The sequence below is a fragment of the Pan troglodytes genome, chromosome 23, assembly GCF_028858775.2.
Source record: "Pan troglodytes isolate AG18354 chromosome 23, NHGRI_mPanTro3-v2.0_pri, whole genome shotgun sequence".
In the NCBI taxonomy this organism is placed as follows: domain Eukaryota; kingdom Metazoa; phylum Chordata; class Mammalia; order Primates; family Hominidae; genus Pan; species Pan troglodytes.
Genome location: NC_086016.1, coordinates 52,577,735 through 52,601,094, shown reverse-complemented (window position 1 = coordinate 52,601,094; position 23,360 = coordinate 52,577,735). Strand labels below are relative to the sequence as shown.

General features: G+C 62.3%; 1 protein-coding gene across 13 annotated transcripts in view; it reads left to right on the top strand.

Moving 5' to 3' along the window:
* The first annotated feature begins 501 nt into the window (after positions 1-501).
* SBF1 (SET binding factor 1) overlaps positions 502-23,360 on the top strand; it is a 28,187-nt gene continuing 5,328 nt past the window's right edge. The window contains exons 1-37 of one of the 13 annotated variants that reach the window (XM_024352582.3): positions 5,717-5,897; positions 7,111-7,196; positions 7,649-7,786; positions 7,879-8,040; positions 8,124-8,234; positions 8,572-8,595; positions 8,863-8,968; positions 9,043-9,193; positions 9,285-9,393; positions 9,469-9,582; positions 9,703-9,780; positions 10,215-10,328; positions 10,414-10,542; positions 10,626-10,724; positions 10,805-11,009; positions 11,102-11,214; positions 12,109-12,258; positions 12,608-12,676; positions 12,830-12,988; positions 13,074-13,342; positions 13,428-13,600; positions 13,678-13,751; positions 13,829-14,024; positions 14,257-14,384; positions 14,835-15,013; positions 15,140-15,276; positions 15,389-15,596; positions 15,884-16,080; positions 16,158-16,295; positions 18,420-18,497; positions 18,858-19,039; positions 19,120-19,299; positions 19,934-20,035; positions 20,107-20,292; positions 20,374-20,500; positions 20,572-20,702; positions 20,774-21,004. In XM_024352582.3, the coding sequence (XP_024208350.2) occupies positions 5,795-5,897; positions 7,111-7,196; positions 7,649-7,786; positions 7,879-8,040; positions 8,124-8,234; positions 8,572-8,595; positions 8,863-8,968; positions 9,043-9,193; positions 9,285-9,393; positions 9,469-9,582; positions 9,703-9,780; positions 10,215-10,328; positions 10,414-10,542; positions 10,626-10,724; positions 10,805-11,009; positions 11,102-11,214; positions 12,109-12,258; positions 12,608-12,676; positions 12,830-12,988; positions 13,074-13,342; positions 13,428-13,600; positions 13,678-13,751; positions 13,829-14,024; positions 14,257-14,384; positions 14,835-15,013; positions 15,140-15,276; positions 15,389-15,596; positions 15,884-16,080; positions 16,158-16,295; positions 18,420-18,497; positions 18,858-19,039; positions 19,120-19,299; positions 19,934-20,035; positions 20,107-20,292; positions 20,374-20,500; positions 20,572-20,702; positions 20,774-21,004 (5,136 nt within the window). In that variant the 5' untranslated portion in view covers positions 5,717-5,794. Of the gene's footprint in view, positions 758-2,878; positions 3,060-5,716; positions 5,898-7,110; positions 7,197-7,648; positions 7,787-7,878; positions 8,041-8,123; positions 8,235-8,571; positions 8,596-8,862; positions 8,969-9,042; positions 9,194-9,284; positions 9,394-9,468; positions 9,583-9,702; positions 9,781-10,214; positions 10,329-10,413; positions 10,543-10,625; positions 10,725-10,804; positions 11,010-11,101; positions 11,215-12,108; positions 12,259-12,607; positions 12,677-12,829; positions 12,989-13,073; positions 13,343-13,427; positions 13,601-13,677; positions 13,752-13,828; positions 14,025-14,256; positions 14,385-14,834; positions 15,014-15,139; positions 15,277-15,388; positions 15,597-15,883; positions 16,081-16,157; positions 16,296-18,419; positions 18,498-18,857; positions 19,040-19,119; positions 19,300-19,933; positions 20,036-20,106; positions 20,293-20,373; positions 20,501-20,571; positions 20,703-20,773; positions 21,005-23,360 lie in introns of those variants that run through there. The other 12 variants (XM_054675504.2, XM_016939490.3, XM_054675505.1 and 9 more) reach the window with 12 other exon arrangements.

Sequence of the window (23,360 nt, the reverse complement as noted above, 5' to 3'; positions counted from 1 at the left end):
TGGGACCCCAAGGGCAGGGCCTGAATTCTCTCTCTGTTCCCCATCGCCAGGCTGGCAGCCCCTGAGGTGATGGCCCTGCGCCTCCTCTGACTTCTAGTTTGGGGGGCCCGGTGGGCAGCACCTAGGCTTCTCCCGCCTTTCTCCCGCTGGACAGAGAGGGGCGGGGGACGAGGAGTCTGGGGACCCGATCCCCAGATTGGGACGGCCCAGGGGTGGGGTTCGGGCCCCTGTGCGGGGAGTCCCAACGGCGAGGGCAGCTGTGGTCCTGGCCCATGCCTCCCGCCGACACCACAGCGGACCCGGGTCAGGGCGTCAGACCCGCCGGAGCCGTAGTCCAGGTGCCCGGCCCGAGGGGCGGTGCCCGGGCCCCAGAGTGGTCAGCGATGGGCGGGGCGCTGCTCTCGGGAGCCGCCCTCCCACCCGCTGGACCAATGGAGATGCGCGGTTGCAGGCCCCGCCCGCTCAGGGCTTGACGACAACGCGCAGGCGCACGGCGCGCCCGGGCGGGCCGGCTGGCTGGGAAGATGGCGGCGGGAGCCCGGGCCGCCGCCGCCGCCGCCGCCGCCGCCGCCGCCGCGGAGCGAACCAGGGGTGTCCGGGGTGCGCGGTCCAGGGCCGGGGCCGGGCCATGAGCGCGCCGTCCTCGAGTCCCCGAGCCGCGGAGCCCGCCCGCGCCCCTCGGGCCGCCCCGCGCCCCTCGCCATGGCGCGGCTCGCGGACTACTTCGTGCTGGTGGCGTTCGGGCCGCACCCGCGCGGTGAGTGCCGAGGCCAAGCGCTGAGGGCCGGGGGTCGAGTGCTGAGGGCCAGGGGCTGGGTCTGAGGGTCGAGGACCGGGGGCTGGGGGCCGAGGGCTGGGGGCTGGGGGCCGAGGGCTGGGGGCTGGGTCGGGAGGCCGAGGACTGAGGGCCGGGCGCTGAGGGCCGAGGACCGGGGGCTGGGCGCTGAGGGCCGGGGTCGGGGGGCCGAGGACTGAGGGCCGGGGCCGGGGGCTGGGCGGGGACTGAAGGCCATGGCCGACCGGACAGCCCGTGGGGAGAATGGGCGTCCGCTGGGGGCGGCGTGGCCGCGCCGGCCTGGTGGCGGCAGGGAGAGAAGGCTGGGCCCGGCCTGCCCGGCCTCCTTGGGGTGGGACGGGCTCTCCTCTTGGCCAGCTGCCGGCGGCTGTGGCTCTAGTGGCTCCAGGGGCGCGGACCCGCGGCTCGCCAGCCCGCCTCTGACCTTGGTGCTGCGTCTGAAGCCCCCGGCGGTCTTGGCGGGGTGCAAAGAGGGGGTGGAGTTCGGGTTTGGTGCATGGAGAAGCGGTGTTTGATTTGAAACTGGGAGGATTTGAGGAGGAAGCGTCGAGAGTAGAGAGAAGAGCATTCCTGGCGACTCGCCTGACGGTCCAGGCCCTGCACGCCAAGCCCTGGGTGGGGGATCAAGCGTGGCGGTCGGTGCCCATGCCCAGGAGGTCTGTGTGTGGGGTCAGCGCCCGTGTCTGAGAGCTCTTCAGCCCAGGAGGTAGGAGAAAACGGAGCCTGACGATGACATCAGCAACAGCCTGGAGACAGCAGCGTTGGCGAGCGTGCTTGGTGTGCCAGGCCCCGCACAGCCCTTTGTGTACATGATCTCACCTCTTCCTCCCAGCAGCCCACCGGGGTTGCCCTGGTGTTGCCCCCATTTGTAGAGAAGTTAGGCACGGATAAGCTGACTGCCTGGCCTGAGCCGGCTCAGAGAGGCTGGGACTGGCACTCAGGCTGTCAGATCCCAGTTGCAGACTGGCAGTGTGTGGGGATGGCTGTGTGGTCAGGCAGGGGCTGGATCTTGAGCCTGGAGGTGGGATTGAGCTTGCCTTCCCAGTTACCTTGTTTTTTTGTCAGTCCAGTTGTCACTGTCGCCCCAAGGACCTGGAGTTCTCTCTTTTTTGTGTTTCTTCTGCTGGACACCCCCCTACACTTCCTGAAGCCTCTTTAGCGTCTTCTTCATCTCCAGCCCCTCCTCAGTGCCCTCTTACTCAGCACACACTCCTCTCTGCTCACGTGTATCCAAGTGTGTGTCTTATGGCACCGTCAGTCATGAGCATCTGTCTTTTTCTTTAGAGAGGGAGTTCTCGCTTGCTAGGACCACACAGTCCTCATCCCTACTGTGTGCAGGCTGGCTGTCAATGTTGTCTTGACCCACAGAGGGAGCTGTCTGCACCGAGGCGCCTATGAGGGGCATGGAGGAGGCCTTACCACCTGGGGCAGAGGGTGCCTGAGGATCCAGGGAAGCAAGGCTGGCTGAGGACTGTCTTGGTGTGAGGGGCCTTGGGCTGAGGGCTGGGGCGGGGGCTACAGGAACAGCTAATAATGACCCTGATGATCCTGAGGGCAGTGTGGAGAGGGTTTGGGTTGGTAGAGACTGCAGGCAAAGGCCAGGTGGGAGGCGTGGTGGCCGTGGGGTGAGGAGTTGAAGGTAGGCAGAGAGAAGAGGCAGAGTGGGCTCCACAACAAGCTGGCTGTGACGTGTGTGCTCACTGCTGGAGCCACACGTAGTGCAGGCACCTGTTTGTGTGTATCCTTTGCTCAGGACAGGGTAGAAGGCTGGAGCCCAAGGTGCCCCCCCCTTCCCCTAAGTGACAGGAAGGAGTGATAAGTGGTCCACTGCAGTAGGGTTGGAGGACTGTGGAGCCCTGTACCCACTACCTTCTGGGGTTGAGCTGGTCAGCTGCTTGCTGGCCTTGCAGCCCCAGGCACCCCTTAGAAGGACTTGTTCATTCTTGAGGGGAACAAGGCTATAAACTGGGACCCTGGTCATGGGCTGAGGGCAGAGCCAGGTACCAGGGCCGGTGGGAGCTGGGGGAAGAAGCAGAGGAGTGTGGCGTGGGGGTCACTTGTCTCTGCTTTGCCCCTTGATAGCCTTGTGACTTCGAGCCAGTTGTTTGGCGCTCTGTGCCTCAGTTTCCTCATCTGGGGATGGAGTGAGTCATGCTAACCTCCCAGGCTGCCGTGAGGATGCAGTGAATGCACAGGTGTGAAGCAGTAGCACACAGGAGGCCCTGGAAATGATGAGTGTCTTTCATTAGTGACTGAGCAGCAGGTGTGTGAACTCTCTAGGCACAGACACAACAGGCACTTCTGAGTGGGTAGAGGACCCTCTCTGTTCTGTCAAGCTAGGACTTCAGGGCGGGATGCAGGGTCTCTTGGGTTGGGGATTAGGATTGGCGGATAGCTTGTCTTGGCCTGGATCTGGACATCCTGTCTGGAGCTGCTGGGTGCAGCACCAGGGTGCTGAGGGTGCATGAGTCCTGCCTGAGGCAGCATCCCAGTTGCTAGTGGTTACCAGCTGGAAACCTCTCAGGAAAGGTGGGGAGGGGCCCTGAGAAGGTAAATGCCTGTGCTGGCCGTGACCCTTTCACCTCAGAAAGTGATGGTGGCCAGCGCTGGCCCATCTGCAGGCCCCTCACCTGGTGAGTCAGGGATCACCTTCTGTGCTCTGGGGCAGGCATCAGGACTAGACAGACTGCCTCTGCCCGGCTCTTGGCTCAGAAGGGCCCTGATCACAGCGTGGCCAGTGCTGAGGTGTCTTTGGGAACAGGAGACACATTTGATCTGGCCCTGACCTGGCCATCGGCCTTCCATCTCCAGCAGCTGAGTGTGCATCTGCCTGGGAGGAGGGGCTGGACCCCTTGCATCTGAGAAAAAGACCTTTCACCCTATGGCCTTGCCTCTCGTCCTGACTGTGATGAGCTGGCTGCATTCTTGAGCCCCATCTACTGTCCCCACCCACGTTCCTGCCCTCCCTCTGGAGCGGGTTGGGGCTGTTTGGGATGGCCTCAACTGCCTCCCAGCCTCCACCCTGGGAGCCGGAAGGGGTCCAAGGCCTTGGGTCAGAACTGCTCAGGTCTGAATGGGCAGGGGAGGTTGGGGGCGATGGCTGTGGAAGCTGCAGGGGCCCTGCGCATGGCCTGCTGCTGCGGCCGAGGGAGCCATGTGCATGTTGGGGTTGGGTGGGTGGCGTAGCAGGAAGGTGCTGTCCTTCCTTCTTTTCTCTTTTCCTATAGCTGGGGTCCCCACAAGCAGCAGAGCCGGCCAGGGCTGGTCTTCGTGCACTGTGGGGAGTGTGGTGGGGAAACAGGAGAGGCTGCCATCCTTCTTTGCCTCCCCACAGCACACGCTGGCCTGGGCCAGCCCTCCAGGCGTCAGAGCCTGGCACTGGTGATGGGGTGCTGCCAGCAGATGACAGAACGCGAGGTCTGTGTTCGCCTGCCCGCCCGCCCGCCTTTCAGGCCTGCCGTCTGTGTGGGGCTGGCCGCAGGGACATTGGTGCAGGAGGGAGTGCTCTTTGAGGGGCTTTCAGGACAGAAGCCCCAGTGTTGTCGTCGGGTGGCCCCCTCAGCCCCATGTTCAGAGGTGGAGGTGGCAAGGAAACCTTGGTGCCCAGTGCCACCCAGCACACCGTTTGGATTCGTCCTGTTGCCAAGGGGAGGAGTGGGGAGGGCACCCTCCCTCCTGTCTATTCTGAGGTAAAGGCAGCACTCTGATGGGCAAGGAGCTCAGCTGCTGGAGGTCACTCCTGTGGCAATAGGGCTTCAGTGGGTGGGGGACCCTGGGAAGACGTGGCAAAACCCCCCACATCCCCCTGGAGGCCAAGATGTGGCCTGGCCCCGGACAACACAGAGCTGAGGTGCAGGCTGGGACCTCAGAAGGGTGAGGAGGAGAGCTGCTCACAGCCGAGGGCTGCAGGGCCCTCCATGGCCTGCCTTTCCAGGGGCCAGCTGTGTTCTGTCATTCCCTGGGGCTCTGGAAGGTGCCCTGTACTTCCGACTGAGGAACCTGTTTGCTTGTTGGGTGTGGGGAAGATGGTTGTGTAGCCGACTGTACGTGTTCTACAAGCCCTAATTAGCCTGTGGTCCGTCCCAGCCAAGCCAACAGGTGCACTAGCAGTCACTGGGGTGTGGTGGAGGGAGGTCGGTCCTAGGGTCCCTGTAGGCCCCAGGTTGGGGCAGAGTTTCCCAGGGGAGGGGGTGCTCTGTGGGCTGAGACCTAAAGGGCCAGTCTGGGGCTGTCATGGCACAGAGGAGCTCAGGGAGAGGTGCCTGCTTGGCCTGTCCCACTTGGGCCATTGGGCCAGCCCAAGGAGAGTGGAGCTCAGGGCTGGCTCTTTGGAGGGTAGAGCCCTGCAGAGGACTTAAGGCTGAGTGAGAGTTGGTGCTTCACAAGACTAGCGGGGTGGAGAGGGTCAAGGTAGATGGTGACCTGCCACTCTGCCCATCCTCCTGGGGAAGGCTGCCTTCCCTGCCTGGCCTTGGGGAGGCTGCAGTGCAGAGACTGCTGTCCCTGTTCATAAACCCCTCTTCCTTCCTCCGCCTGCTGCCTCGTGGCAAGAACTGGGTGAGCCCTGGGTGCCAGCCAGGGCTGGGCCCAGATGGTGGTTTGGGGCCAAGCACAAGGAGGCCTTTGGGGGAGTGGGCGGGGTGGGGGAGGAGCCGCAGCTCAGGGCCTGCGCCTGAGTGAGCTGTACTTGGGGGTGTGGAGGTAGGTGTGGCACCCGCAGACACCTGGGCCCCCACCCGTCTGCCGCCTGTCCTCTGCAGGGTGTCAGTGGTGGGAGGGGGAGGGGAGCAGGAAGCTGAGGTTTTGTGAGTCAGAATCGGCCCCTCACCGCCCCACCGTCTCCCACTTAGCAGCAACCTGCCCACTGCCGACTTCCTTGGCTCTGCCCCTGTAACCCTGGAGGGCGGATGGTCTCCCCGCCTGTAGGGGACCCGTGGAGTGTGTGCCATTGGGCTGCCAGAGTTGCTCATCTGTTCCCAGGAGGACCAGGCATGCTGGATGTGGGGCTGCAGCTTCCTGGGGGCCAGGGTGGAGGTCCATGAGGGGCTCTGTGTTGAGCATGACCCCCGCCTTGCCCATCTGGCTCTGCTGCTTCCGCCAGGTGGGTGGCGGTGTAGAGGCCCGTCCAAACAGAGGATGGGCCCTGGGGACCTGCGGTTTGTGTGGAGGAGAAGGCAGGGAGGCTTTCGTCTTTCCTGCTGCACCTGCTCCATCCTCCACAAGCCCTGGGAGGCCTGCGGAGCCGTCGTGCTGCGGGAGCCACACCCTGAGTGTCCCACTGTGGTCCCCACCGGGCTTCCTGGTTTGGCTTTCCAGGGGTGAGCCACAGGCAGGGACCTTTACCCCACCAGTGTGGACTGGGCCTGGAAACAGGGCCCTGGCTGTGGTAGTTCTGGGGCCCCAAGGAGAGGAGGGGTCTGGTGGGGACACATAGGCCTCTTGGCTCTCCCTGCCCTGAAAGCCCTCCTCCTGGCCCAGGGGAGCTTAGGCTGTGCTCAGCACCCATCCTATGGCCTTTGTACAGGGAGATTTGGAGACAGGGAGCAGGCCTGGGTGTGACCACCGTCCCACTCTCCTCTGAGAGCTGCTGGGGTCCAAGTGCTCAGGAAGCCATCTGGGCATCCTTCGGTGGCCGTCCTGGACCAAGTCTCCATCCTTCCCGTCTAGCTGCTGCCCCTCTAGGTCCTGCTGGCTGTGGGGCTGGTGTTCTAACAGGCAGCTGCCAAACCCCATCTTCTGGGACCTGTACTGGGGACTTGTCTGTCTCTGAAGCAGCTGGGATAGGGAAGAGTTTGGGGCTGTGGGCGCAGGGGGTGTCCTCTAGCCTTGTGGGGCTGAGGCTTCTTGAACCCCACACAGACAGCAGGTTTGAGTCCTCCACACCCCCGGCTGGGTCCAGGGCTGGTGGGTGACAGGGAGCTCTGGGGGATGCCCACTGTTGGGGGGCTGAGAGCCTAAGTGGGGGCCTGGCGGTGGTGGCAGATGCTGTGGGGGCCTGTGGAACAGTCCCGAAGTGTTGACCTTTGATGGAGGGCTGCTGTGCTGTGTGAAGCTAGGCTGGTCAGGCTGAAGGAGGTCTCTGGGGTGGGATCGGGGAATGGGGTGTAGCGACAGGGGCTTTTCTACCCTCAGGTGGCCCTAGGGTCTGCAGCTGTCAAGCAGACTCTCCATACGGAACTATTTTTAGGGAGCTGTGGCTGATCTGGTGCCAGATGAGGGCTCAGTGGGTGGGAATGTTTCCACCCTGGGATCTTCAAGCCTCCTGGTGGGTGGGGGGCGGGTCGGGTGCTCTGACCCCCTGTTCTTGTCCTCAGGGAGTGGGGAAGGCCAGGGCCAGATTCTGCAGCGCTTCCCAGAGAAGGACTGGGAGGACAACCCATTCCCCCAGGGCATCGAGCTGGTGAGTTGGGGGCGTGCTGAGACGGTGCTGGCAGGTGGGGAGGGCAGGTGGGCACAGCCCTGCCCTTGTCCCTGACTGAGGGGCCTCCGCAGTGCCCGGCCCCCCGCTGGGCTAGGGACAAGACAGCAGAGCCTCTGTCGGGGGGTCTGACCGGCTTGGCCGGCGGCCTGCGCGGTGCTCATGTCACTGTGTCATGTTGTCACTCACTCATGATGGTGGGGACTGTTCTCCCATCTCCTGGTCCTTGCCCCAGGTGGGGAGGTTAGAGGCTGTTACTCCTTTCACCCGGAGAGACTGAGGCCCAGGAGGCCACGTGTCCCCAGGGTCTCCAAGCAAGGAGCTGCCTGTGTGTGTTGGAGCCTCCAGGCCTGGTGGTGCAGATGCTGGGGCAGGTGGGCTGGTTCCTGCCACAGGTGTAGGGGGAGGAGCTGACTGCTGAGCCTTCCCTGCAGTTTTGCCAGCCCAGCGGGTGGCAGCTGTGTCCCGAGAGGAATCCACCGACCTTCTTTGTTGCTGTCCTCACCGACATCAACTCCGAGCGCCACTACTGCGCCTGCTTGACCTTCTGGGAGCCAGCGGAGCCTTCACAGGTCAGCTTGGGGCCTCTGGGTACAGCATGAATGAAGCTGCATCCTTGGGCCGTGGCCAACTCCCCCTGCCCCCGTCTCCCCCTGACACCCAGCAGGAAACGACGCGCGTGGAGGATGCCACAGAGAGGGAGGAAGAGGGGGATGAGGGAGGCCAGACCCACCTGTCTCCCACAGCACCTGCCCCATCTGCCCAGCTGTTTGCACCGAAGACGCTGGTACTGGTGTCGCGACTCGACCACACGGAGGTGTTCAGGGTGAGGCCGGCAGCCGGGGCGGCGAGGCACGACGAGGGTGCTTCCGTCGGCTGTCCCACCACTCCCCGCTCTGGTCATTGCAGAACAGCCTTGGCCTCATCTATGCCATCCACGTGGAGGGCCTGAATGTGTGCCTGGAGAACGTGATTGGGAATCTGCTGACGTGCACTGTGCCCCTGGCTGGGGGCTCGCAGGTGAGTTTTGGAGGCAGCTGGTATCTGCACAGCCACAGGCCCCTCCTGCTGGGGCCCTGGTAGGTATTTGGAGCCCAGCCAGAGCCACACACAGCTGGAGGCCTTGGATGCTCCCTCTTGCGTCCTCGTGCCACCATTGCCCCCAACAGTCCTGGCCTGCTCACCTGGCCCTCGCACCTGTGCTCTGGGCCTGTGTCCTTCAGCCTCTCTGTCCGCTCCTTTGATGGTGTGTGCCTGTCTCTGGATGTTGATGTCAGCTTGTTTGTCTGCTCCCTGCCCTGTGCCTGGGTGTGTTGGAGTGTCTAACCGTGTCTTTCTGCCCGTCTGTCCTGTGCAGCTGGACTCTGTTGAGGAAGGAGCGGTATGGATTCTTTGTTTCTTCCGCCCACCTAGGCCCCATCCCTACCCCCAAGTCAAAAGCAGCCACTCCTGTCCTGAGTTTTCTCTGCAGCTGCTTGGGACAACAGAGGCAGGGCATGGCGTTTCCCTCTTGCCATGTTGCCCATCCCAGCCAGTCCCACCTCGGGTCTGTCAGTACACCAGGGTCTGCCTGGGGACACAGAGCTCTGGGCTGACTCTGGGCTGGCTCTGGTCCAACTACTGAGCCCCAATCCTTTTTTTGCTGCAGAGGACGATCTCTTTGGGGGCTGGTGACCGGCAGGTCATCCAGACTCCACTGGCCGACTCGCTGCCCGTCAGCCGCTGCAGCGTGGCCCTGCTCTTCCGCCAGCTAGGTGAGCCTGTCTGTCCCACCCCCGCATGGCTTCCCCTCGGGGGCTGGTAGTTAGGGATGTGGGTCCTCTCCAAGCTTCTCTTCTTCCTTTAGGCATCACCAACGTGCTGTCTTTGTTCTGCGCTGCCCTCACGGAGCACAAGGTTCTCTTCCTGTCCCGGAGCTACCAGCGGCTCGCCGATGCCTGTAGGGGCCTCCTGGCACTGCTGTTTCCTCTCAGATACAGGTGACCCCTGCCCGGCCCTCCCAGCCCCTTCTCCTGGCCCCTTTGCCCAGCCGCGTCCCCTGGCTCACTGCATCCTCTGGGGCCTGCACAGCTTCACCTATGTGCCCATCCTGCCGGCTCAGCTGCTGGAGGTCCTCAGCACACCCACGCCCTTCATCATTGGGGTCAACGCGGCCTTCCAGGCAGAGACCCAGGAGCTGGTAAGGGCTGTGCTTTGTGTCCACCTCATGGCCCAGGGCTGCAGGTCCCTGACTGCCGGCTCCCTTGGTCCGCAGCTCGATGTGATTGTTGCTGATCTGGATGGAGGGACGGTCACCATCCCTGAGTGTGTGCACATTCCACCCTTGCCAGAGCCACTGCAGAGTCAGACGCACAGTGTGCTGAGCATGGTGAGGGGCACCACGGGCAAGTGGGAGCCTTGGGGGCCTTTGGGATGTGGCTGCCTGGCAGCACGGGGAGCCTAGAGCCGGGGCCAGCGTGCAGCTGCCTGCTCCATTCTGTGCTGGCAGGTCCTGGACCCGGAGCTGGAGTTGGCTGACCTCGCCTTTCCTCCGCCCACGACATCCACCTCCTCCCTGAAGATGCAGGTGGGGGTCGTTGCTGCTCCTGCATGGGGACCCCAGGCACTTAGGCTGCCCCCACTCAGGTCTGCTGCCACTGACACACAGGGCCCCACCCCCAGGCTGGCCCCGGCTCCAGTCGCAGAAGCAGGAGCCTGGGAGCAAAGCAGCTGCCAGCAGTTAGGAGTGGTGGTCGTGAGTGGTGCAGGCGAGGCGGCAGGGGCCCAGCAAGGGGCTGGAACTTGGCGTCTGATCACAGGAGCCCTTGAGGGTGCTGAGCCAGGAGTGCCTTGTCCAGACAGTTTCAGAGGAGCTGGTGGCCCTGAGTGCAGAATGGTGGGAGGGGCAGAAGGATGAGAGCGGGGCAGCTTGGGGTGGGTTGGGGTGTGGAGAAGCTCCTGGGCGGCCTGGGGTGGGGATTGGCAGGACTGGCTCTCACCTGCACTCAGCTCTTCTCCCAGGACAAGGAGCTGCGCGCGGTCTTCCTGCGGCTATTCGCTCAGCTGCTGCAGGGCTATCGCTGGTGCCTGCACGTCGTGCGCATCCACCCGGAGCCTGTCATCCGCTTCCATAAGGTGGGGTGCCTGGTGGCTGGGCGTGGGGTAGGAGATAAGCGCATGGTGGAGACCCCTGAGGGACCGACCTCCTTCTATCATCCAGGCAGCCTTCCTGGGCCAGCGTGGGCTGGTAGAGGACGATTTCCTGATGAAGGTGCTGGAGGGCATGGCCTTTGCTGGCTTTGTGTCAGAGCGTGGGGTCCCATACCGCCCTACGGACCTGTTCGATGAGGTGCACCTCCACCCTGCCCTCCCAGCCCCCTGCCCTGGCTCCGCCTGACCATGGCTTACCTAACCTCCTGCTTACCCCGCTAGCTGGTGGCCCACGAGGTGGCAAGGATGCGGGCGGATGAGAACCACCCCCAGCGTGTCCTGCGTCACATCCAGGAACTGGCAGAGCAGCTCTATAAGAACGTACGAGGGTAGCGGGATGGGAGGGCGTCGTACCGCCTCGATCCCTGGGCCCCTGCCCCACACCTGCCGTCTCCCCACAGGAGAACCCGTACCCAGCCGTGGCGATGCACAAGGTACAGAGGCCCGGTGAGAGCAGCCACCTGCGACGGGTGCCCCGACCCTTCCCCCGGCTGGATGAGGGCACCGTGCAGTGGATCGTGGACCAGGCTGCGGCCAAGATGCAGGGCGCACCCCCAGCTGTGAAGGCCGAGAGGAGGAGCACCGTGCCCTCAGGGCCCCCCATGAGTGCGTAATGAGGGAGGGGAAGGCAGGCCCGGAGCGTGGCCCAGGATGGGCGTGGGGTCAGGGGTCCGAGTGTGTGTATTCTGTACCCGCAGCTGCCATACTGGAGCGGTGCAGTGGGCTGCATGTCAACAGCGCCCGGCGGCTGGAGGTTGTGCGCAACTGCATCTCCTACGTGTTTGAGGGGAAGATGCTTGAAGCCAAGAAGGTGAGGGCTGTGCAGGTTCCAGCCGGGCCAGGGCAGTGGGTTTCAGAGGAGACCCAGGCCGCGCTTCACCCTTGTGAGTGCTGACGCTGCCCCAGGGCCTCCTCTGCCTAACAGACAGCTAGAGGTGGCTGGGCTGGCAGAAGGGTAGGTGGGCTCCAGGTCTCCTCTCTTGACCTCAGTGAGGGGTGGGTCGGGCCTGCGCGGGAGACCCAGCCAGGGAGATGTACTTCCATTTTTAGAAATCAGAAGGTTTCACTATTATGTTTCATCTGTGTCCTTCCCCTTAAATTGGGTAGGCCCATACACGACCTGTTCTTTGTACTTGATGGAAAATAGCTTGCTCCCTCCATACGTGACCTGTTCCTCGCACCTTATGGAAACAGAGCTTTTTGCTCCTGCTGTTTTGCTCTCTGTGGTGCTCACTTAACGCCTCTGGGGTCTTTCATCATGGCCAGTTGGAGACTCTTGTTTTTCATTGGCTGTGTGGTGTCCCTTTGGGGCGGCCAGTTTTGTGATGGACGATGTAGCAATAGAACGCAAACTCCAAGCCTTTCTGTGACCGGGCCTGTGCCAGGCGAGTCACTGAGCCAGCCAGGCAGCTGTGAGCCTGTGAGCAAGGGGGCCCGGCCCGCAAGGCCTCCCTCCGGAGCGCACCTCCCTGCCAGCTCACAGGTGCAGCATCTGCGTCCTTGTGTCTGGCCTGGTGAACTTGTACTTGTGGAGTTGTCGGGCCCACTGGAGGTTTTAGTCTTTATTGGTCGGCAAAGCCCCAGAGTCTGGCACACCCCACCTGAAAGGCATTTGGGTCTCCTGGACACCTGCTGCCCTCCCTGCCAGGGCCCCGAGTGGGTCTTCTCTGTGCCCTCAGCCCATGTCTCCTTTCCCCACCCCCAGCTGCTCCCAGCCGTGTTGAGGGCCCTGAAGGGGCGAGCTGCCCGCCGCTGCCTCGCCCAGGAGCTGCACCTGCATGTGCAGCAGAACCGTGCGGTCCTGGACCACCAGCAGTTTGACTTTGTCGTCCGTATGATGAACTGCTGCCTGCAGGTGAGGCCAGGTCTCTTATCCTGCTAGTGACATGGCTCATGGCGCATGAGCGGGAACAGGCGGGCAGACCCTGGTCTGTGAGTGAGAGTGGAGAGAGGGTGCAAGAGACTCCTGTGCCAGTGGGCAGGGGTCCTCGGTCTGCAGGGAACAGGGTGGAGAGAACCATTGTTGGGGGCAGGTGCCGGGGCCTGGGGTCTCCTGATATTGAGCCTCTGAGGCAGCCTTGGGGAGCTGGAGCCAAGGGTGTCAGGTGCTAGTCTGTGGTGGTTATGGGGTGGTGGGGGCATGGTGGGAGGTGAGTGCTGCCTGGGAGGGGAGAGGTCCTGACGGGCTCTCGCTCTACCTGCAGGACTGCACTTCTCTGGACGAGCATGGCATCGCGGCAGCTTTGCTGCCTCTGGTCACAGCCTTCTGCCGGGTGAGTGCTGGCATGGCTGAGGTCTCCTTCCCAGCCCCCCCTTCCTGGTGGCTGAGGTCTCCTTCCCAGCCCCCCCTTCCTGGTGGCTGAGGTCTCCTTCCCAGCCGCCCTTCCTGGCTGCATCCAGCTGATCTTCTCCCCTGGCTCCTGCAGAAGCTGAGCCCGGGGGTGACGCAGTTCGCATACAGCTGTGTGCAGGAGCACGTGGTGTGGAGCACGCCACAGTTCTGGGAGGCCATGTTCTATGGGGATGTGCAGACTCACATCCGGGCCCTCTACCTGGAGCCCACGGAGGACCTGGCCCCTGCCCAGGTGTGCAGGGACTCCCTGGGCTGGGGGCTGGGGGCTAGGGGCTGGGGCAGTGTGGCCCCGGCTCATGCGTGTGGTGCCGTGGCAGGAGGTTGGGGAGGCACCTTCCCAGGAGGACGAGCGCTCTGCCCTAGACGTGGCTTCTGAGCAGCGGCGCTTGTGGCCAACTCTGAGCCGTGAGAAGCAGCAGGAGCTGGTGCAGAAGGAGGAGAGCACGGTGTTCAGCCAGGCCATCCACTATGCCAACCGCATGAGCTACCTCCTGCTGCCCCTGGACAGCAGCAAGAGCCGCCTACTTCGGGAGCGTGCCGGGCTGGGCGACCTGGAGAGCGCCAGCAACAGCCTGGTCACCAACAGGTGAGGCAGGGACTGGGGGTTGGGCCCAGTGGAGGCGGGGCCGTGGTGGGCAGGGGCCATGCCCACAGTTTCTTCTCTGGCCCAGCATGGCTGGCAGTGTGGCCGAGAGCTATGACACGGAGAGCGGTTTTGAGGATGCAGAGACCTGCGACGTAGCTGGGGCTGTGGTCCGCTTCATCAACCGCTTTGTGGACAAGGTCTGCACGGAGAGTGGGGTCACCAGCGACCACCTCAAGGGGCTGCATGTCATGGTGCCAGGTACGGGGGTTTGGGCTGCTGATGCCCCCTTGGATGGGTGGGGCTGGGCACAAAGTGTGAGAACTGTCTTCCCCCAGACATTGTCCAGATGCACATCGAGACCCTGGAGGCTGTGCAGCGGGAGAGCCGGAGGCTGCCGCCCATCCAGAAGGTTTGCGGGGGCCGTTGGGGCTGCGGGTGCCCAAGGCCCGGGCTGCATCCTGAGCTCCTGCTCTTGTTTTCGAGCAGCCCAAGCTGCTGCGGCCGCGCCTGCTGCCGGGTGAGGAGTGTGTGCTGGACGGCCTGCGCGTCTACCTGCTGCCGGATGGGCGTGAGGAGGGCGCGGGGGGCAGTGCTGGGGGACCAGCATTGCTCCCAGCTGAGGGCGCCGTCTTCCTCACCACGTACCGGGTCATCTTCACGGGGATGCCCACGGACCCCCTGGGTGAGCCTGCAGACTCTCTGGCCCTGTCGCCCCATCTCCCCCAGGTCTTTGGGATGGATGGGCTTTCCCTGCCTCCCTCTCCCTTTTCTCGGGGATTCTGGGTGCCCGTGGGAAATGGGCCTTTGTCTGCTCCTTCCCCACCCACTTGGGATTCCCTATAACTGTGGTACCCTGAGATTCTGGGACCCCCCCTTACCTTCCTTGCTTCTGACTCTGCCTGGCCTGTCCTAAGTTGGGGAGCAGGTGGTGGTCCGCTCCTTCCCGGTGGCTGCGCTGACCAAGGAGAAGCGCATCAGCGTCCAGACCCCTGTGGACCAGCTCCTGCAGGACGGGCTCCAGCTGCGCTCCTGCACATTCCAGGTGGGGCGTGGTGCGCGGGTGGGGCTCTCATCCCCCGCCCTGGTCTTTCTCCTGCAAACCGGTCTTTCTTGTATGAACCATTTTTAAGCCAGTCTCCAGCAGTGGCCCTGTTACGCTTGCATGTCTGGGGCCCTCACTGTGGCTCTTGAGTTGATGTCCACTGTTTGATGTGCAGTCTTTGGGTCCTTGTCCTTTCCTTGGGGCGCCGGCCCTCAAGTCCGTGTCTTGGGTGTGCCTTGCAAACCCAGGCCTCAGCTCACAGCCACTGAGATTTCGAGTTTACACAAGCGCTTGCCTTTGTGTGACACAGATACAGGCCTTTGCCTGAGGCCTGCTTCTCTCTGTGTCATGGCTGCGAGGGGAAGGGGAGCCTGGCACCTGGCAGTGTCAGAGTTGGGGGAGGGGCTGGGGGGCCACCCACACCCCTAAGGGCTGCTTTTACTGACGCAGCTGCTGAAAATGGCCTTTGATGAGGAGGTGGGGTCTGACAGCGCCGAGCTCTTCCGTAAGCAGCTGCATAAGCTGCGGTACCCGCCGGACGTCAGGGCCACCTTTGCGTTCACCTTGGGCTCTGCCCACACACCTGGCCGGCCACCGCGAGTCACCAAGGACAAGGGCCCTTCCCTCAGGTATGGATCTGGGTCCCAGGCCAGGGCAGCTGGGCCTCAGCCATGTTCCCGCTCCAACCCTCCTAGGCCCCTGTGCCCATCTTTGTCCCTCCTCCTCTCACCTTTGCTGACTCTCATGTGCCTCAGAACCCTGTCCCGGAACCTGGTCAAGAACGCCAAGAAGACCATCGGGCGGCAGCATGTCACTCGCAAGAAGTACAACCCCCCCAGCTGGGAGCACCGGGGCCAGCCGCCCCCTGAGGACCAGGAGGACGAGATCTCAGGTGGAGGGGTGGGGGTGGAGTCCTGGGTGGTCTCTGGATGCTGACATTGGCCAGGGAGGATCAGGGCAGGCGGAGTGGCCCCGTGATGACCACGTGTGCCCGGCCTGCGCAGTGTCGGAGGAGCTGGAGCCCAGCACGCTGACCCCGTCCTCAGCCCTGAAGCCCTCCGACCGCATGACCATGAGCAGCCTGGTGGAAAGGGCTTGCTGTCGCGACTACCAGCGCCTCGGTCTGGGCACCCTGAGCAGCAGCCTGAGCCGGGCCAAGTCTGAGCCCTTCCGCATTTCTCCGGTCAACCGCATGTATGCCATCTGCCGCAGGTGAGGGCCGGCCAGGGCTGGCCCGGGTGGTGGACACATGACTGGGTGTCTTCCCTGCCTGCTGTGGGCCTGGGCCACGGCTTCTGGTCATGTAAGGAATGTGGAGGGGGAGGCTCCGGGCAGAGGGACGGGCCACAGGGCTGGGGAGGGGGGCTGGGGGGCCCCGTGGCTGAGCTGGAAGCGCCTCCTGCTGGGAGCCATGGGCTGGCTCCTCTTGCCCTGCTTGGGGCGTGAGCCTGGAGGCGGGTGGGGTCGCCAGCCACCTTCACGCCTCTGCTTCCTCTCAGCTACCCAGGGCTGCTGATCGTGCCCCAGAGTGTCCAGGACAACGCCCTGCAGCGCGTGTCCCGCTGCTACCGCCAGAACCGCTTCCCCGTGGTCTGCTGGCGCAGCGGGCGGTCCAAGGCGGTGCTGCTGCGCTCTGGAGGCCTGCATGGCAAAGGTGTCGTCGGCCTCTTCAAGGCCCAGAACGCACCTTCTCCAGGTACCTCCTGCGTCCTGCCCTGTGCCTGCCCTGCCCTATCTCACCCTCCCCTCCCTCAGCTCCATGTCCTCCCCCAGGCCAGTCCCAGGCGGACTCGAGTAGCCTGGAGCAGGAGAAGTACCTGCAGGCTGTGGTCAGCTCCATGCCCCGCTACGCCGACGCGTCGGGACGCAACACGCTTAGCGGCTTCTCCTCAGCCCACATGGGCAGTCACGGTGAGGGTGCTTGTGGGCAGACGGTGGGGCAGGGGCACTTTGGGGGGCTGTGGTGGCATTTATGGTTTGGCAGTCAGGCCAGGGAGGAGCAGAAACGGCGCTGGTCATGGATGTTTGGGTGTGGGATGAGGAGCATGCCCTCCGGGTGCCGTGGGGCAGGGGCGGGAAGCCTGTCCAGACCAAGTGTGTGCCCAGACCAGGTGTGTGCCCTGACCTCCTGCCCGCCCTGACATCCTGCCCGCTCTCCACCTCTGCGTCTGCTGCAGCTTCCTGTAGGGTCCTCCGGGTGCTGCCTCTACGCGGCTCTGTCTTAGCGTTTCCCACAGCCTGGAAACATCCCAGATGCTCCTCTGTCCTGTTCCCTCCCAGTGTCACTGTTTTTCCTCATCCCCCACACTCCACCCTCCCTGCATCCCCCAATCCAGACTGTCTTTGGAGCCTCTGGCCTGGCTCTGCCTGCAGCTTGGCCTCTGTCCTCGTGTGTCCTGGTTCCTTGGGCCTTGCCCGAGCTGGCCTTGCTGTCTCTGTCCCCACCGCCACGCACACTTCACAGGCGCCCTGCACACACTGAGCTAGACTGGCCCCAGGATGGGGTGGCAGATAGGCCCCACACTCACTCCTCTGTCCGGACCACCTGTTCTCTAGTTCAGAAGTGGTTTTGTTTTTCCAGATACCACATTATATAGTTACATTTTACAATCGCCCTGTCTTGCTGCCTTCCCACCCCTGCCAGAAACCCTGAGTGGCATTTGCAGGTGGGGCTGCCCCTGCACCCCCCATGCCTGTGCTTCCCACAGAGTCCCTTTTGCGTCTCCGACCATCCCCAGTGCCAGTGGCTGCTGCCTCCCAGTGTCCCCCTCAGTGCCCAGCAATGCTCAGGGGCTCAAGCTTCACTCAGCTGTAGTCGTGGCTTCTAGTCCCAGCCCTGACCTTTTTTTTTTTTTTTTTTTTTTGAGTCAGAGTCTTTCTCTGTCACCCACGCTGGAGTGCGGTGGTGCGATCTCGGCTCACTGCAAGCTCCACCTCCCAGGTTCACGCCATTCTCCTGCCTCAGTCTCCCGAGTAGCTGGGACTACAGGTGCCCGCCACCGCGCCCGGCTAATTTTTTTGTATTGAATTTTTAGTAGAGATGGGGTTTTACCGTGTTAGCCAGGATGATCTCGATCTCCTGACCTGGTGATCCGCCCGCCTCGGCCTCCCAAAGTGCTGGGATTACAGGCGTGAGCCACTGCGCCTGGCCAGCTCTGACCTTTTTACAAGGATACACTGGGCCCTGGTTGGCGTCCAAAGCAGGCTGGTGCCGCGTCCTCACTGTGAGCTGGGCGCCTGCAGTGTGGCAGCCGTCAGAGGACACAGGGCGTGTTGGGCTGGCATTGTGCTTGGCCTGTAGTGACCACTTGGTGGACGAGGGGACATTGCCTCTCTCAGTCCCACCCTCGGGCCTTGCAGAAGCAGGTGAGCCTGGGCAGAGCCAGGCGCCCAGAGACCCTCTGTGGACCCCAGGCATCTCCCAGCCCTTTGGGCTGCCAGTCCTCCCTGTGCCTTCAGGCCACGTCGTCTGGACCGTAAACCTCAGCCTGGGACTCAGATCTGCCTGTGTCCTGGACTGAGCTGCTCTCCGTCCTTTTGGACTGGGCTCAGGCTTCGGGAAGCCTCCAGGTCGCCTCTTCTCCAGGCCACACCTCTTGGGCACCTCCTGTTGCTGTGCCCTGGACAGAGGCGTCTACATGCTCATGTGTGGAGCGTTCTGAGCTGTGCCCATCACAAGCCCTGGCCCCCTGAGTGGAGGACAAAGGGCCAGGATGTGGAGGGAGGGACTCAGAGACAGACTTGCTCTAAGCTGGCTTGAGTGGGAAGAAAGGAAGTGTTAGAGGAGAGCCCGGGATCCCCACCGCATAGCCCTTCTGCTGCCACGGAGTGCTCTGCGGCCTGCCCTGCCCTGGCAGAGAGGCCCACACCAGGATGGCTCTTCCCACTTTCCTGCGATCAGGGACTTGGGGCTGACCCCTGCTGTCTCCAGGCTCCCTGGGGGCTTGATGGAACCCTCTGACCTGTAGGCACCCCCAAGCTGGGCACGCCCAGGCCTGGGGCTAGGCCTGAGCCTTCTCTCTGCTGTGCCCCCAGTTCCCAGCCCCAGAGCCAGGGTCACCACGCTGTCCAACCCCATGGCGGCCTCGGCCTCCAGACGGACCGCACCCCGAGGTACCGTACCGAGCCTGCGCAGGCCTGCCTCCCCTTACTTGGTGCTGGCGGCCTCTAGTGTGCACTGAGTTATCGCGGGCACTAATGTCTCCCTCCACGCCTGACACTAACGACCCGTCTCCCGAGCCCCAGTCCTTACCTCCCTGACCCGTGAGTCCTGCCCTAGAAACTAACACTGGCTGCCACCCCACGTCTCAGAATCTGTGTGTTCCAGCCCTCGTCTCGCACGGCCCTGCTGGGGTCCTGCCAACCACCCCTGCCCTGGGAGCTCAGCCCCCTCCCTGGAGGCCGGGCCCAGCCAGCCCCAGGTAAGTGGTGCCCTGGCCCCCCTCGGGTGCTTACCTGGCATCTCCTTCACAGGTAAGTGGGGCAGTGTCCGGACCAGTGGACGCAGCAGTGGCCTTGGCACCGATGTGGGCTCCCGGCTAGCTGGCAGAGACGCGCTGGCCCCACCCCAGGCCAACGGGGGCCCTCCCGACCCGGGCTTCCTGCGTCCGCAGCGAGCAGCCCTCTATATCCTTGGGGACAAAGCCCAGCTCAAGGTGACTGGGGTGCGGGTGGGGGCTCGGCAGGGGGTTTGGGGCCTCATGTGTCTCACGGTACTTGTCCGGGTTCTTTTCAGGGTGTGCGGCCAGACCCCCTGCAGCAGTGGGAGCTGGTGCCCATTGAGGTATTCGAGGCACGGCAGGTGAAGGCTAGCTTCAAGAAGCTGCTGAAAGCATGTGTCCCAGGCTGCCCCGCTGCTGAGCCCAGCCCAGCCTCCTTCCTGCGCTCACTGGAGGACTCAGAGTGGCTGATCCAGGTCTCTGCACTGCCCCGTCCCTCTGCCCGCCTTGGTGCTGGGCCCTCCCCTTGGGTAGAGCCAAGTGGACGGGTCTAGGTTTGCTTGTCTGACAGTGTGGAGCGCTGGAAGGAGGAGGTGACAGCCACTTCCCACCCAGGCTCTGGTGCCTAGAAGGCAGCTGGGAGGCTGGGCCTGGCTGGGGCCAGCTGACAGTGAGAGTGGCCAGGGTCTGGGCATGGGTATGTCAGAGCAGTCTGCTGGGCCCACGTGGGCTGATGACCACACGGGGGATGCAGTTTCTGGTTCTGGGCCTCTGCTGCATTCTCTTGGGGGTGGGTACTGACAGGACGCTGGCTTGGTAAACACTGGAGGACTTGAAGATAGGGCCACCGGGCATCTTGAGGGACAGGGACGTCCCTCAGTCCTAGAGGGCTTGGAAGGGGGTGGGCTGTGACCAGCAGGCTGGAGGCGGTGGTCGGCACACCCAGAGCGAGCTGTGTTTGTCCAGTGCTCTGCCCGCATACAGGACTTGGGGGGCTGTGGACAGGGCCTGCCTCCCCGCTGCCTGTGTACATGCGGGTCTCTGGCCTGGTGAGTGGCCAGGCGGGAGGGCGGTGGGTCCCAGAGGTGCTGAGGCCGCCTGTCCCTGCAGATCCACAAGCTGCTGCAGGTGTCTGTGCTGGTGGTGGAGCTCCTGGATTCAGGCTCCTCCGTGCTGGTGGGCCTGGAGGACGGCTGGGACATCACCACCCAGGTGTGTGGCGTGTGGGGCTGGGGTGGGCCAGGCTCCCGGGCTCCTCGCTGACCTCCTGGCGGTGCTGGCAGGTGGTATCCTTGGTGCAGCTGCTCTCAGACCCCTTCTACCGCACGCTGGAGGGCTTTCGCCTGCTGGTGGAGAAGGAGTGGCTGTCCTTCGGCCATCGCTTCAGCCACCGTGGAGCCCACACCCTGGCCGGGCAGAGCAGCGGCTTCACACCCGTCTTCCTGCAGTTCCTGGACTGCGTACACCAGGTGGGCAGGCCGCTGTGTGGGTGGGCCGGGACTGTGCACCCTGACCGCTGACCCCTGGCCCCTGACCCACATGGCGTGCAGGTCCACCTGCAGTTCCCCATGGAGTTTGAGTTCAGCCAGTTCTACCTCAAGTTCCTCGGCTACCACCATGTGTCCCGCCGTTTCCGGACCTTCCTGCTCGACTCTGACTATGAGCGCATTGAGCTGGGTATGTGGAGAGTCGGGGCTGGGGCAGCCACGGGTCAGGAGGGGCCCAGGCTCAGTGCTGCTTCTGTGCAGGGCTGCTGTATGAGGAGAAGGGGGAACGCAGGGGCCAGCTGCCGTGCAGGTCTGTGTGGGAGTATGTGGACCGGCTGAGCAAGAGGACGCCTGTGTTCCACAATTACATGTATGCGCCCGAGGACGCAGAGGTAAGCTGGGGCCTGGGTCGGGTAGGCGGCTCCTGCCCGACCCAGGTCCTCAACCACAGGCCCACCCTCAGGTCCTGCGGCCCTACAGCAACGTGTCCAACCTGAAGGTGTGGGACTTCTACACTGAGGAGACGCTGGCCGAGGGCCCTCCCTATGACTGGGAACTGGCCCAGGGGCCCCCTGAACCCCCAGAGGAAGAACGGTCTGATGGAGGCGCTCCCCAGAGCAGGCGCCGCGTGGTGTGGCCCTGTTACGACAGCTGCCCGCGGGCCCAGCCTGACGCCATCTCACGCCTGCTGGAGGTGCGTGTGATCCCAGAGCAGGGTCTGGCCTGGCACCCCCCTCCTCTGGCTCAGACACCAGGGTCGTGCGTGTGTGTGTACACTCGTACATGCACGTAAGTCCGGTTACCCCTGGGGGTTGGTGTGGCCCTGCCGTCTCCCCACCATGTGAACTGCCTACTGGCCTGGGGTGGCTGTGGCTCCCCAGGGCCCCGCCCCACTCAGTGGGTGCTTCCAGACAGTGACAGGAGGGCCGTCATCAGAGACCCTCAGGTCTCAGTACACAGCCTCCACTCTGAGCACGTGTGTTTTCCCTGACCTGGCTTTGAGCAGCTCAGGCACCTGTTGAGGAGTCAGCCCTTAGAGACGACAGTGTTTTACTCCCTCTACCAGACTGCCTGCCCCACCTAACGTGAGCAGCTCTGGGTTCTTGCCCTGAGAGCTTGGGGTTGACATTGAGGCCTCTCTTACCCCTCACTGTGCCATCCCTGGTGGGCCTGGACTGAACAAGGCAGAGATGCCTGGGAGGGAGAAAGGAGACTGCGATTGGGTGGTGGCTGGGTTGGTGTGTAAGGCCTGAGGCAGTGTCCTGCGCGTGGTGCTACCTTTTGGGGCCATCCCGGAGTCTCTGTGGGACTGAGCAGGCAGAGGAGTGTGGACCTTGGACCTAGGCCACGGGGGGACCTGCACTCAGCTCCCCACTGTTGGCTGTGTGGCCTTAGAGGTTATCTTTTTTTTTTATTTTGAGATGGAGTCTCGCTCTGTTGCCCAGGCTGGAGTGCAGTGGCGCGATCTCAGCTCACTGCAAGCTCCGTCTCCCGGGTTCACACCATTCTCCTGCCTCAGCCTCCCGAGTAGCTGGGACTACAGGTGCCCGCCACCACGCCCAGCTAATTTTTTGTATTTTTAGTAGAGACGGGGTTTCACCGTGTTAGCCAGGATGGTCTCGATCTCCTGACCTCGTGATCCACCTGCCTTGGCCTCCCAAAGTGCTGGGATTACAGGCGTGAGCCACCGTGCCTGGCCTAGTTATCTAAGCATCTTAGAGCTTCTGGTTCCTTGTGCAGAAAGTGGAAATGCTGATTCCTGCCTTACAGGGAAGTTGTGAGGCTTAAATGAGTCATTTATTTCAGTGACTTAGCATGGGGCACAGGGTTTGGGGGAGTACGGGAGTCGTGGTTTGTGATGGAGGTGACCCACAAGCACAAACAGCGGTCCCTTTTTCTCTCTAGCGATGCTCATTGTCTTAAAGTTGACGCGGACTCATTGGTGCTAACAGAGTCACTCAGCTTTGTCATGACCAGTGTCAGCTTGCTCTGTTGTTTTCTTGTATTTTTTACTGGTCTGTGTGTTTATGTTTAAGGTGAGTTTCTTGTACACAGGATGTAGATGTAGTTGGGTCTTCTTGTTATCCAGTCTAATGGGTTTTTTTAATTGGAATTTGTAGCCCATTTTAATTTACTGTTACTATTGATGTGGCTGGGTTTAAGTCTGTCATCTTGCTCTTTGTTTTGTCTTTGTCCCTTTGATTTTTTTTCCTTTCTTCCTTTTCTTTTTTTTAAAAAACAAGTGTTTTTAGTATTCTGTCTATTGTGAGTTGAGCTGTACGTCTCTGTGTTGTGTTTCAGGGGTTGCTGGGGGCTATAATCATCTGACTTGAAATTACATCACCCTGTTGACACCAGAAGAGCCTTATGGCAGTGTGTGTCCATTCATGCCTTTCCTGTCCTGTTACTGTCACACATTATACTTTTACGTATGACGTAAGCACCCAGCATGGTTTTTTTTTTTTTTTTTTGAGAGATGGAGTCTCCCTCAGTCACCCAGGCTGGAGAGCGGTGGTGCGATCTCGGTTCACTGCAACCTCTGCCTCTGAGTTCAGGTGATTCTCCTGTCTCAGCCTCCCAAGTAGCTGGGATTGTAGGCACCCACCACCATGCCCGGCTAAATTTTTTTTGTATTTTTAGTAGAGACGGGGTTTCACTGTGTTGGCCAGGCTAGTCTCAAACTCCTGACCTCAGGTGATCTGCCCGCCTTGGCCTTGCAAAGTGCTGGGATTACGGGCGTGAGCCACCGCGCCCAGCCCTGTTTTTGTTTTAAATAGTCAACTTTGTTTTAAGGAAATTAAGAAAGAAGGAAAAAGTCTTCTATTTTTGCCGTTTATAACATTCTTCATTCTTGCAGTATAATCTGGTCTGGTTATTATTTCTCTTCAGCCTGAAGAATTTTTAATATTTCTTGTAATGCAGAGCTGCCAGTCACAAATCCCCTCAGCTTTTGTTTATCTGAAAACATCTTTGTGCCTTTATTTTGCAAAGGGCATTTTCTCTGGCTATGCATTTCTAGGTTGACAGCTTCTTTTTTTTTTTTTTTTTTT